Source organism: Phyllostomus hastatus, unplaced genomic scaffold, assembly GCF_019186645.2.
Source record: "Phyllostomus hastatus isolate PE091 unplaced genomic scaffold, TTU_PhHast_1.1 phas_contig_16, whole genome shotgun sequence".
NCBI lineage: Eukaryota > Metazoa > Chordata > Mammalia > Chiroptera > Phyllostomidae > Phyllostomus > Phyllostomus hastatus.
The window spans coordinates 3,698,054-3,711,773 of record NW_025333643.1 but is presented as its reverse complement, the minus strand read 5'-3'; the positions used below and the strand labels follow the sequence as shown (position 1 = coordinate 3,711,773).

Below are 13,720 nucleotides of genomic sequence, written 5' to 3'. Positions count from 1 at the left end.
GTCTCACGTGATGGAACAAACACCCGTCACACCTACCTGTGCAGGCAGGTGAGGGCACCGAGACACGGGCTCTCTCCATCTGAACCTCAGCTTCATTTCAGAGCAAGGAGGGGCGAGAAGGGTGGGAGGAGTGACTACTCTGTGGAGCCACTTTACAAGTTACCATGAGATCAAACAAAAGCATTCAGTTCCTATTAAACGTGAAGGATCTCAGGATGTCTAGTGGCCTGTGTGCTGAAACAACTCACAGAGGAGGGACTCAAGTAAAATTTCCATGGAGGGAAGTGGTCACATAGCTGAGGTCAAAACCTCCAGACTTCAACTGTGGCCAAGAGCTTTTATTTCCCTTGTAATTTTCTTTAAGAATAAATGTTAAACCTAAAACATACCCTCTTTTGGAGGCAATCCTGGCAGCTAAGCTCAGTGGGAAGGCAAAGCACCCTGTCCTCCCCAAATCTGCAGCCCCTCAAAACTATGCACCATTGTCCAGAGGGGGTCACATGACAGCCCAGCCTGGCAACATGTCAGCCACCACCTGAAACCTGGGCACTTCCAACCCATTAAGGAAACAATTACCCGTGTGCATGAGCCCTCCCAGCTCACATGTGTGATCTGCAGCCAGCGCTGCAGCCCCACCAGCAGCCCTCTCTCTCCCTGCAGCCCCCTCTCAGAAGAAACTGTACATGGCATGGACCTGATTGGGACAAGGTGCCGTTCAGTGAGGGGTGAGGGATGAGAGGGAAAAATCACTGCTGTCCCTTCTGAGCAAAATCAACTGTACCTCTCCCAGCACTTGCTGCCTCACAGTTTAAATTAATTACAGCTGAAAATACAGGGTTGCCATCTGGTTTGAAAAAGCAAGGATAAGGGGATAAAATGAAAGGGTTTTTGGTACTAACCTCACTTTAATCATTGCCAAAGAGCATGAAGACAGCCCAGCGTCCTCCCACAAGAAAGCCTTGGGCCTCACAAACTTGGCAAGCAGTCCCAGGCACAAAACTGGATAGGCGGGGTGCCTGTCAGAATAAAAGTCCCCGGCCGAAAGGAGACTTGCAAGGTAAGGGACCTGCCTGCCCCCACGCTGCAGAAAAAGTTTCCTGTGGGTCCTGGGATAGGTTAGCAATTCCTGGGAGGGTTTATTTACAGAGGGTGTCTTGCCAAAATGTTACATGCATCATTACACAGTTTCATTTTATGAGAAAAGAGGTCTGCTGTCAGAATTATAGTATGTGATTTCCTCTTTCTTTGTTTCTCCATATTCCATAACATAAGCCTTTTATAAAACTCCAAAATAAGGCTAAAGAAATGCAGGAGAGGAAGGTGGCTGGACACAGGAGCTGGCTCTGACAGAACGATGCGTGCAACTCCACGGCACCCTTGCAGCTGGCCCCTCGGAGAAGGAATGTCAAAAATCCCCATTTTTCCTCAGCTGCAGCTACAACGAGTCACACTAGTGTTTTGTAGGAAGCAACTTCCTTCTGCTTTCCTCCCACAGGCAGAGTCCTGTACGAGAGGCTCTTTTCTGTTTGGACTCTCGGGCTGCAGAAAAGTGCTGACTGCAGGCATGGGGGAGGCGAGGCCCCACAGCAACCCTTGGTTTGTTCCGGGGGGCTGTAGGTGGGTGCAAAAAAATGCCGTCTGCAGCTTTCTTAACCATTCCCAGCGTCGACGAGCCCACAGCAGCAGACCATCAGTTAGATGCTCAGTCCAATTTACAGTTCCACCTGCCTGCTACCTGAGTTCTTTTCGTCCCGTGTGAGTTTTTCAAACAAAACCTGCGTGTACTTAAGTCCAGCTGCTTTTGGAAAGTAACTGTCCACTGAGGCACAGCGGTGTTTACTGAACTGATCAACCAGTCACAGTCTTTATAAACCAGAGATTGGAACTGTAACAGAGAAGATAAAAGCAGACTATCTTCTGCTTTTAGAAAAAGACACACATTTCTGCTCTGGGGAAAAACACATTTTCAACCCAAAAATGATGCAAAAATTGTCGTCCAAATCCTGCCCTGACAGAATCCTGGTCAATAGCAACAGTGTCCATAACATTCAAAATCTCAGGAGTGTAACTTTCGAGTAAGTGGTACATCTGTCAAACCACAGGAAACATCTGGTAAAACGGTAAAATAAAAACAGAATTTAAACTTGATTTCAGAGCCTGCTTATGGTACCCAACAAGAGACTACTAAAACAAATACCAAAATCTCTCTGACCACTCCCTCAGTGCTCTGCCGGGGGACAGTGGGGGACGATGGCCCTGAGTGGGAGAGGGGGGACGGGGAGGGGGGGTAGAAGCAGCAATCCAGTTTCTTCGTGGAGATGGCAGCGCCTCTGTTCTCACAGAACTTTGGCCACAGCCTTCTGAGGGCCAGGGCAACCTGCGCTCCGCCCGCCCGCCCGCCCGCCCATCCACACACCACGGCCCCTGACACTTCCTCAGGCACAGCTGTTCCTTCCCCTAACCAGAGCAGACTCCCCGCACACACCCACATCCCCCAGTGCCACCAACCAAGGAGGCACTTGGCAAATGTTGATAAATGAACCAATGCTGATACAAACAATGCATTCTCCTCATTCCACAGCTAACCTGAATTAAGCCCGTACAATCATCCTCCTATCAACACACATCGTAGACACGTGGAACAAGGTACCAGCCAAAACATTTCAGTCCCTTCCAGACCACTTACGCCTTTACCATAAAGATTTAATGATTTAGCCACTTCCAAATTTTTTTAAATCTGTATTTCAAAAACATAGTAAAGTTGAAAAGCAAATGGCAAATTAGGAAACTGGCTATGTTCCTAACACATCTGACAAAAGATCCTTAATATGAAGAGTGTTAACATCAATAGAAAGAAGATGAACACCCTCATTTTCTTTTTAAAAAAGACATTATCGGTCACAAAAGAAATCCAAATGGCCAATAAGCCTGTGAAAAGATCATTCAAGTTCCCTACTAGCATGGAAAAAGGTAGGTCATGACACAATGATGCCCTACGAACCCTGCAAAGATCAGATGCCCAGCGAGGCAGGGCACAGGCACGTGCTGACAGGTGCTGGTGGGGATGTAAGCCAGTAAACCCACTAGATACCAAATTGGCAGCATGCGCCAGGGAAAGCAGAAATGCGTGCCTTGACCCAGAAACTTCACTTCTTAAGAAAGTGGGGAAATGAGATACGAACAAGGATGAAAATGCATGATAACCGTAGAAGTCCTACAAATGACAGGGAAACACTAAACAACCCGAACATATGTATTCCTTAACAAGTTCTTTTGGTTACAAGCAACATAAAACAAGGCTGGCTAGCTTATGAGGAAAAGGGGGAAATTTACTGGAAGGATACTGTGCTACATTTCTTGGAAATGAAGAGCTGAACCAATCCTTGAAAAGGAACAAAAGGAGGCGGCCCCGAGGACGTCAGCAACAGGCGGCAGGAAGAGCCCCATGCTCCTGTGAAACACAAGGGGCCTGGCTCCAGCGCCTGCTCCAGCGCCTGCTCCAGCGCCTGCCAGCACCCAGGCAGGATGCTCACACGGCTGCCAACTGTTACCACTCAGTGACCACAAGAACCAACATCACCTTTCTGGGTCCTACATATACAGCTGACCCTTGAATAACATAGGGTTAGGTTCACTGACCACCCCCTCCCAGAGTAGAAAATCCTGTAAAACTTTTAACTCCCACAAAAACTTTACTAATAGCCTACTGTTGACTGGAAGCCTTACTGATAACATCAACGCTAATAACACATTTTGTATGTTATATGCATTATATACTGTATACTGTATTCTTATAATAAAGTAAGCTAGAGTAAAGAAAATATTAAGAAAATCCTAAGGAAGAGGAAATATGTACAATATAGCTTATACATTCATGGCATACTTAACTTTTTCAATATTTCTAGCCTGTGTATTGCATCTGTTTTTCCAAATTGTCACAAATCTCTATAAAATGACCTGATATATTTATTGGAAAAGAATCTGTGCATAAGTGGGCCCGTAAGTGGGTCCAAACCCATGCATGTCATTTCAGGGTCAACTGCATGCCTATCTCCAATCATAGAGCCCTTAAGGAGTCACTAACATCAAGTCTTAAAAATTCTGGGATTGTTTTTATTAGATATACTATGTGCTGCTAAAAATTAAAAACCATGCCCCTCCCCCACACACACCACCAGTTTTCACAGTGGGACTTCTTCACCTGAGCCTCAAATGAATGAATTCTAAGTAAAAAACTAGGGATTTTACAAGAGTACAATCTACTAGGGTTTTACTGGGGGTTTGTAGATTTTGGGGGGAAAGGAACAGTTCCACTCCGCCATGAGTAAATGAAAGCACTGCATTTTTTTAAAAGTAAAACTTAGAACTGTGGACTAGAACTAGAAATGAGCCTTCAGAGCAGTAATAAAAATGTAAGGCACGGTGACTTAGGTCATCTCAGAGCAGGAATGAAGATTAGAATCGGTTCCCCAGACCTCAGCCATCCTGGTCTCCCAAGGCCTCTGCCTCCCTTGCCAGCACGCCCTCTCCCCAGTTCCCGTTTCTGAACTCACACTTCCTGCCACGCAATAACCACACACATACCCTGAACAGTTCATTCATTCATCTGTCATATACAACGTCGTCCCTCCTGGGGTTGATAGACACTCTCCACACCATTGGTCCCAAGGGTTTTGCAGAGGGAGACCTCACCAGGGGCTGACTCTCCAGAGCAACATCACCACCGCCCACCCCCGCAGAACAGGAATAACTATTCTAGATTGACGATCTCTAACAAGACAACCCACAGCAATGTGGGATTTGTAACTGAATCCTGAATTTAAGAGAAAGCACCTATAAAGGGCATTATGAATATGAATACATAGCACATTAGATCACATCATTGTCTACAACACACATGAAAGGAAGAAAGCAAATACGGCAGGATATTAACAGGCAAGTCCAGTACAGGATATGTGGGTACTCATTATACCAGTTCAATGTTTCTGTAGGTCTGAACATTTTCCCAAAATAAAAAGTAGGGAGGGCAGTGGAGGGAGAGAAGGAAGTCGGGTCAGAGCATCACCAAATTTGGACAGAATGTTTAGAATGATCTACTTAAAGCACAGGCAACGTGGGATGCTGGGAGCCCTTGAAGAGTCTTCAAAAGCGCAGACCCAGGATGTGAGGAGGAACCTGTGTGACAGAGAGGGGTGTGCCACACCTGTAAGTTGCCACCAGACACAATGCTGCGTTTCAAACATCAGCCTCAAAACGGAAGTCAGGGAGCAGGTTGGATAATCCACCTTGAATTGTGACAGTTGCTTCTCATACTCTGTGCAGCTTGCTAAAAAGCATGTAGTAGCAGAAATTTAAGTAAATTATTTTAAAATTTAACCATAAGTAAGGAGTCTTTAGATGATTGATAGTCCAAGGAGACCATCTACCAAGAAATAATACTGCGGAAGGGAGTTTGTGACAGATCACCAAAGTCCTTGAAGTTCATCCTGAAGAGGTTGAATTTTAGATAAATCCAAAAGGAGCCAGAGCCACGGCCGGCCAACGAAATCTGCCATGTCCTCCAAACAGGCTCACAAGAAACACCTGCTGACTGAGGTTTCCCAGCCATCAGCCCCTCTTCCCCACAGGTCCATTCCCAAGGTGCACGGCCCCTAGAGGATGTCTGAGGTTTTTTTTTTTTTTTTAAGTACTTTATTTTTATTTTTAAGATTTTACTTATTTTTAGGGAGGGAAGGGGGGGAGAGAGAGAGAGAGAGAGAGAAACATCAATGTGCGGTTGCTGGGGGTTATGGCCTGCAACCCAGGAATGTACCCTGGCTGGGAATCGAACCTGGGACACTTTGGTTCCCAACCCGCACTCAATCCACTGAGCTACACCAGCCAGGGCTGAGGATGTGTGAGTTTTAATCACACTTTAATGTTTAACTTGCTCTAAAGCTAACAGCCTAACACAAAATGATGCAGTGTCATCACCAACACACGGGAATGAGGGCAGTCAGCGAGGCCAGCCCGAAGCTATCCCACACAAATGAAGTAAATGCAATGGCTCTACTGGAAAATAGTTGAAAAACACTTTGGCTTTGAGAACTTTTTAGGGAGATTTGAAAAACACCAGAGTAGTTAACACTTGGGCAGAGATCCGTCTGCTTTTCTAGTATGAAGAGATCTATTCTGCAGGTGGATTTCCACCCAGAAGCAATGTCTAGCCATCTCTCTGGCCTGTGATGAACACCCAACTGAACTGAATTTCTGATTTTCATAAACCTTACCTGTGTTCACACTGAGATCAGAGCAACATGCAAAAGAAGAAATATGAACAGAAGTGGAAAAAAACCATTTCATTCATATAAAAAAAATTCTGAAGGCTTATTACTCAGAGTCAACATTGGGACAGGATCACTTGATCCAAAATAAGCATCTCAGCTGGGCTAGTGACTCACTGCAAACCGTGTACTTGCCCAGGTACCAGGGATCTGCACTGTTCTGTCTACAGGGAGCTGGGGTGGGGAAGGCAGTGGAGGTCATGGTGGTTCTAGCATGTTCCCTGAACTAAACATCAAGGCTACAAGGAAAAGTTGGAAGTACAAGACGTGGTGCCACTCAGGGTTTATTACATATTTATTTGAAAGGAATTCTTATAATCTTTCCCAAAAGTTAGAGTGCTTCATCAGTGTTCTCATTGTGACTCATTTTTCATTCAAGCATTTATTTAGCACCTAGAAGACATTGGGCACTGGTCTGGGTGTTAGTGGGACAGACATGAGTAAGACTCAGTCCATGGCCAGGAGGAACGATGCAGCCTGGGAAGGTGTCAGACAGATGGGCACACGATTACACCAAAGTGCCATCATTTTATACAAAGTGTTCATCTCAAAGCAGAAGGAATCACCATTTGCCAAAAGAAGGAGGCAAGGAACGTGTAGGAGGACAGAAGGGCAGGCGCATGGGCTTACATCAGCAAGGCGGAGCTCACTGAGGGGCAGATGCTCCTGGAGACACATCTGTCCAATGTTTCCTGGAGCTGACTGGGAGCCATGGAAGAATTCCAAGCAGAGAGTTCAGAAAACTTCAGAAAACTTCTCCCAACACTAAAGTATCAAAATCAGTATGGGGGGTTCTGCTGTAGTAATGGGGATCCAAACTATGGCCTAGGCCAGGTCCTATGTGGAAAATACTTAGCAGACAGATCCAGAGGGCGTGGCAATGGATCAGATGTGGGAGATGAAAAAGAAGAAGGAACGAGGCAACTTGTAGGCAAGTGGAAAGATAGCTGTCCCATCATAAAGGTGGGGGACAGACTTTGGAAAGTGCTAGAAGAAGGAAGGAGGGACTAAAATCAATTCCAGTGAAGCAGCACTGAACTTGAGGTCCACTGCTTCACTGGACCTCAAGGCAGACAGCTCTACAAATGTGAAGGTTAGCTGCCGGCTGGACATCAAGACTGGGGATCATCCACCTACTGTGGTCATTCGAGCCATGAGTTGGCAACGTCAACTTCACTGGGAGGGCCTGTACAGCTCTGGAGAACGGTGATAATGATGTGCCTTTGGATGATTCTGAGTAGAGTGGACACAAAGTGGGAAGGGATCCAAAGAAAACCAGTCAGGGTCCATGGAACCCAAGAGAGAAGAGACTTACATGGAAGAAGAGGTCAAGCAGGACAAGGAATTGCAGATTTCCTCCGGATCAAGTGATTAGCAGGACACAAGTGAATAAGGGAGGGAAGTTCCATTAAAACTATTGGTAAGGATCACAGCGCTGGACTGGAGAGTAGAGATGGAAGAGGAGATAATCTGCTCTCTAGACACAACGAGGAAGGAAGACGTAGAGATGGAAGATGAGGACACCAGGTCAAGGGATGACAGAGACCTCCAGCTTCTTCAGCTTCTCTAGACTTGGTGAATTTCCCTAAAAGCCCCAGGCATAAAAGATGTCACTCAGCAATCCCAAATCAAGAAATTATTCAGTAATTGTGCCCTGGCTGGCATAGCTCAGTGGACTGAGCTCGGGCTGCGAACCAAAGTGTCGCAGGTTCAATTCCCAGTCAGGGTACATGCCTGGGTTGCAGGCCATGACCCCCAGCAACCGCACATTGATGTCTCTCTCTCTCGCTCTCCCACCTTTCCCTCTCTAAAAATAAATACAATGTGTTTTAAAATGAATTTTTTAAAAAAAGGTATTTTAAAGAAATTATTCAATAATTTCATTACAGTAGTTAAGCTGTGCAGCACCAAGCTTTGTCAGTATGAATGTTTAAACAGGATTTTGAAACCAAATAAAACATTCATTCTGGCAGGGAAGTGTGCTCCCTGGAATAGTTCTATTAGGTCTCATGATAAAGGAATAAAAGATTCCACAGCCACTTAAATTTGAGAGATGCTTGACTGACCAATGTTTCTGTACATCAGACTTCCCCAAAGTCTGAAATGTGCTAACGCACATGACCAAACCCAGAAGATCAGGTTAAGTCCTTCCCAACCTTTGTCCAGAGAACATTCTTTCTCCTTCAAACACCTTGAGGCAAGAGTGTTCTGACACAATCTATGGGTAGTGGTGCTTTGAATCCCCAAAGTGGCCGGGTGGGGGTGTCACTTCAGTGGTGGTGTGTAACCAAGGAAACCACTCCTAATGCATTAGAAAACTCCACAGTCATTCTTTGATGGGCTCCAGGACAGAAGCGAATTTAGGGAAGCAAAGAGGTTTCCAACCTGCTTGTAAAGTGACCTCAACTAACTTGGCCTTGACCCATTTTCTGGAGCTGATTTCTATGTGGATCCGTTAGTTGTACTTCTCAGGTCTCTTCAAGGAAGGGAAGGCAGTAGGTAAGGTAAGTTAGAGGACAGTATGGTAGCAAATTTTGTTTTCTTCTGTTCTGTAGCACATTTTGCCTCTGCTGGGGCTATGAAAGCTTGGATACAGAATTTGGATCCCTTGTTTGGCAAGGTTTCTAGCTACTGCCAGACCCAGAACATTATTACTGCAACATTAAGTTCTCTAATTATACTGTAGAGGCAATCTGTGAAGAAATTTCAAAATGAAGGAGAGAGAATGAATGTGTGTGTGTGTGTGTGTGTGTGTGTGTGTGTGTGAGAGAGAGAGAGAGAGAGAGAGAGAGAAATTGATTGATTCACCAAAGAAAATGGAGATCAAGTACTGGCATTTATTAAATAAAAACAACACTAGACACAGAACATGGGGCTTGTAAACTACCTCACTCTGTTCCAACTGCATGTAGCACAGGCAAATGACTGATTTACAAGCAACATCCTAGAGGAAAATAAAAGAACCACCAACACTCGCACACAGGCACATTTCTTAGCATTCCCCTTTCTGGTCCTCAATCAAACCCACTGAAGTGACAGCACGCTGCAGCCTTTCAGGACAGACTGGCTTTGTACTGCAGTAAGAAGAGGCCTGTGTGGTCATAAAACAACATCAAGATTAATCCTCTAGCTATGTATAAAAATAGCTGCCGCTGGCGTTCCCGGCACAGAAGCATCTTCATGAAAGCAGCGCTCTGAAAAGGGCTGAAGTGCTCGGAGGAGCAGGGCGGGAGGGTACACGGGCAAACCCTGTGCTGTTCCGTTTCCTCAACTTTTGAACAAATGCCTTTGACTTAATCCACAAGTCTAAAAACACTCCTTTTTCCAATTTTAGTGTGTCATTTTAAAAAATGACTTTCGCACACTAATGAAAGCTCTGATATATCCCAAATGTTCTTTAATTCCTCTCTAGGAAAAAAAGTCCTCCCTTTTCAAGGTTCTCATCCTGGTTTTATAACCTTTGTGATACAGAATGAGCACCACTGAGATCCCCAATGAGGACAAGAATAGACACACGATCGGTCCCTTTTGTTCATCTTCCTTGACTCTTGGCTCGCTTGGCATTTCTTCACTCTGTGTTATTTGGCCAGAAAAATGCCAGTAGCAGGATGGCTATCTGCCTTCCCAGCTCTCCGCAAAGACTCTTAAGGCAGAAGTGATGCCTGCTGGGAAAAGGCTGATGTCAGCTCTCAAGAGCACACAGCTCCCTGCTCGGATAAGGAGGTCTTTGTTTTTGGCTGAACTGTGAAAATGAGAAAAGCCTCTAGCCTGACAAACAAGAAACGCACACGACATAGGTAAGGCCTGTAACCTTTATTTAAAGGTACCACACTCCATTAGCAAAACACTTGCATGTCACACACAGATGCGCCTTTAAAGCCACGTGGGAGCAGCCATGAAAAGCCAGCTTCGTCTCCACCCAGTTCAGCCTGACCCACAGCGAAGACTGAGGTGTAGGGACAGAGTCAGTCTCACAGGAGGCAGCTCTTAGATTACACCTCCCCGACAGGAAACATTTATTAAAGACCCAGGCTCCCTTCTAATTTATTTTTTTAAGTAAACACACATACTTGTTTTATACGGTGGAGGGACTTTTAAAAAATCCCTATTTAATAATATCTTGGTTTATAAGTTACGTAGTTATTTAGGAGAACTAAAATTAAGGCTCTAAAATATTCTCTTAAAATATCCCAGAAGGTTTGGGGCATACTTATAAGACTGTGTGTGAAAGTACAGAAGAATAGAGAACTTCAGGGCTAAAACTTCCCAAGTTTGAAGGATGCCAGGAAGGGTGTGGGAGAAAAAGAGAAGGCACATAGTCTGAGGGATTCTATTTCAAGAAGAGTATTTGATTTATGAAATCTGGAAAGGGAAAAAAAAGATGCTCTGAAAGGAAATTTTAAAACACTCCTGTTTGAATCTTTTAGACTAACGTTACTACTGTTGCCACTAACTTATAATTAGGTCAGATGTTTTCAACAAGAGCTAGAATGATTTAGAAAGCACTTTCCTGAGTCTGAGGAAACCCTGCTTGTTCTCACAGGGTCCGGGCCTGTGCAGAGACACCACGTCGCGCCTCCTCAGGAGAAGACGAGCAGCTTCACCTTTTGTGTCTCTGGAGGGAACCACCACTGGCTGGCTGGGAGGGTTTCGCCTTCACAGAACTTTCAATTACTGACGACCTTCATCACCTCGTGCCCCCCATTCTTGTTCCTGAGTGCTAAAATGGTCTCCACCCCTCATCTCCAAAGCATCCATTGACTGTGTTTTTAGAGTACTTAGAGCTTCTAAAACTCTAAGGCATTAAGGACCTGTATCAACTACGCTACACATACGCTATTGATAAAAGGTTACACGGCTGCTGAGAGCACGGACTCCACAAACAGCCAGCCTGGGTTTTGATTCCAGGCTCTGTTACCTACTGGCCAGCTGTGCGACCTTGAACAAGTTACAGAACCACTCTGAGACTCAGTTCTACCACCTATGAAAGGGGGTACAACAGCTTCCACATCACGGGCTTGTGAGGATGCAATGGGATCACGCTCAGGAAGCATTTGCGCAGGGCCTGACACACACTGAGGTTCAATAAATAGCCACTGTTACTAAGTTTTGACACGACGGCTGTCATGATTCCCTGGATGCCTTGAATCCTGACCCCTCACCCTCCTTGGTGATGAAAAGTTCACCTGCTCTGAGGCTCATGCAGACGTGAACACAACAGTGGCACAGCTCTGTCTACAGAGATGTATTACTGTTTACCTCACAGAGCCCCAGTTGGGTCAAGGGACTAAAATAATACCAACTTTTCAATTTCCTCTGGGTCTAGTTTCAGTTTAAAATGAGGAGTCGCTTCCTGCACTTTCATGGAGTTTGTAGAATACATAGTCTCCTGGTAAGCATGTCCACATACGTCCAAACCAAAGGTGCTAAAGAGATGCAGGAAACACAGACTCACCAAAGAGGGGAGTGTGACAGATGATGTTGCCAGGGGTAACCATCAAATACTACTGTCAGGGACACTCTTGAACACCACACAATCGACTCCACTGCAAAAAAATAAACAAAACCTAGAGGAAAACCCCCAGACCCATTTGAGCCCACCAACAATCATTATTTTTTAAATTGTGTTTCTATTACATGCCCAGCACTTGATTTCAAAGGCTTCCCCCAGCCTCTTGTCAAGATGAAAGAATTACTGGTTTTGAGTTTGTCTGTCTTCCCTCTCTTTCTATTCACCCTTAAAGAGGGAAGAGTGAAGTGACTAGGGCCAAGGAGGGGAAAATAGCTAAGATTAGGGAGTGAGGGAAAGAAGAAAAGAAAGCAAAGGAGAAAGAGAAAGGAAGAAGTATAAGAAGAGGAGCAAAGGAAACGTAAGTCCTGAGATTGGATAATGCACTCAACGATAAACCAGAGTTGGCTACAGGAATTTGAGAGACAACTTCAAAGGAATGGCCGCAGAAGCAAAGACAACAATGGACACATTTCGCACCAGGACAGTATTTCAAAAGAGCACCACCAGTGAGAGGAGGGAATGTTTTCCTTCACTAGGCCCTTCCTCATTCAGCAGCTGGTTACAGCACAAGGCTAGTGTCCATGGCTTTGATCCCAGTGTGAGCTTCTGGGTTTTGCCCTGTTCTGAGGCCAGGGGCAACTACTCTGCAAATGCACACCACTGATCAAAAAGGGGACACCTCCTCCAACTGGAACATGAGCTCAGAGAGCACATTCTCTGGATAGCGGGTGCAATTCAATTCAACACAAATTGTTTAGCACCTGCCATGTGTGGGATATTTGATTGGTCAAGTGGCATGCTAAATATATGATGCCCATCTTTAAGTGCATCTAATCATGTCTAAGGTAAGACAAAGCTATGGCATAATCAAACAATCATTGATTTTGGTGCTACACACAGTAGGGTTAATTCCAGCTCTACCACTTTGGACACATTATCCTCTTGATTTCTACTTCTGTAAGTGGAGCTCAAATACACACACACACACACACAGCGAGACACACCATCTTAAAAGGACACCTTTCATATGAGAGTTAAATGAGATAACGCATTTAAAGTGTCTAGCACAGGGCCAGTATAAAGTTAAGCACTCTGTGTATATCCTCATCCTTTCGCAGGTGACTGAGTAAACAGTTCAGTTGCCCAGCCCTACTGCAAATGTGCACACACACGAAGCTGAAAACTGCTTCGTTTCTGAAAGTCATCTTAGACTGTTTTCAGCACAGAACTCTCACTAGGTTCTAACAGCCAAGCAACCTCAAAAGTCTCAAAACCAGTATAAATTTAGCATGCTATAACACTACAACAATTGTTAACCTTCAAGAGTTTGTACTGTATTACAAAAACATAAAATATAACAAATGCACATTATCCACTGCAGTACCAATATTATGAAACATTGGAAATTACCTAAATGTCCAAACGAAGGGGACTTGGCTGAATGAACTCTGGCACGTGCCTGCAGTGGACTGCTATGTAGCTGTGAACAAGGATGAGTAACTGGCAGGAAAATACATTGGAGAATGAAAACGCCAAAGCTCAAAAACCAGAACCAGAGGCACAGAAATAAAGAACAAACTGACAGTGACCAGAGGAGTGGGGGAGGGGGAAGGGCCATCAAGGAACATGTAAAAAGGACCCATGGACAAAGACAATGGGGGTGGGGGGGCCACACTGAATGTGGGAGGTGAATAGGGCAGGGGAGAGTAATGGGGTGGTGGGTGGGGCAGGGGGGGACAATAGGGACAACTGTAACTGAACTAGGAAAAAAAAAAAAGAAGAAAACACCAAAGCTCAAGCCCTGATCAGGTGGCTCAGTTGATCAGAGTGACAACCTGTGCACCAAAGGTTGTAGGTTGATCCCCAGTCGCTGCACATACAAAAC

At 45.1% G+C, this 13,720-nt stretch overlaps 1 protein-coding gene across 4 annotated transcripts in view; it reads right to left on the bottom strand.

The window, feature by feature from the left end:
• Window positions 1-13,720, bottom strand: part of VGLL4 (vestigial like family member 4) — a 151,430-nt gene that overhangs the window by 23,519 nt on the left and 114,191 nt on the right. The window contains exon 1 of one of the 4 annotated variants that reach the window (XM_045832089.1): window positions 900-1,029. The exons of the other annotated variants lie outside the window; for them this stretch is intronic. Within the exon in view, the coding sequence (XP_045688045.1) occupies window positions 900-913 (14 nt within the window). The 5' untranslated portion in view covers window positions 914-1,029. Of the gene's footprint in view, window positions 1-899; window positions 1,030-13,720 lie in introns of those variants that run through there. 4 annotated transcript variants of the gene reach the window in all.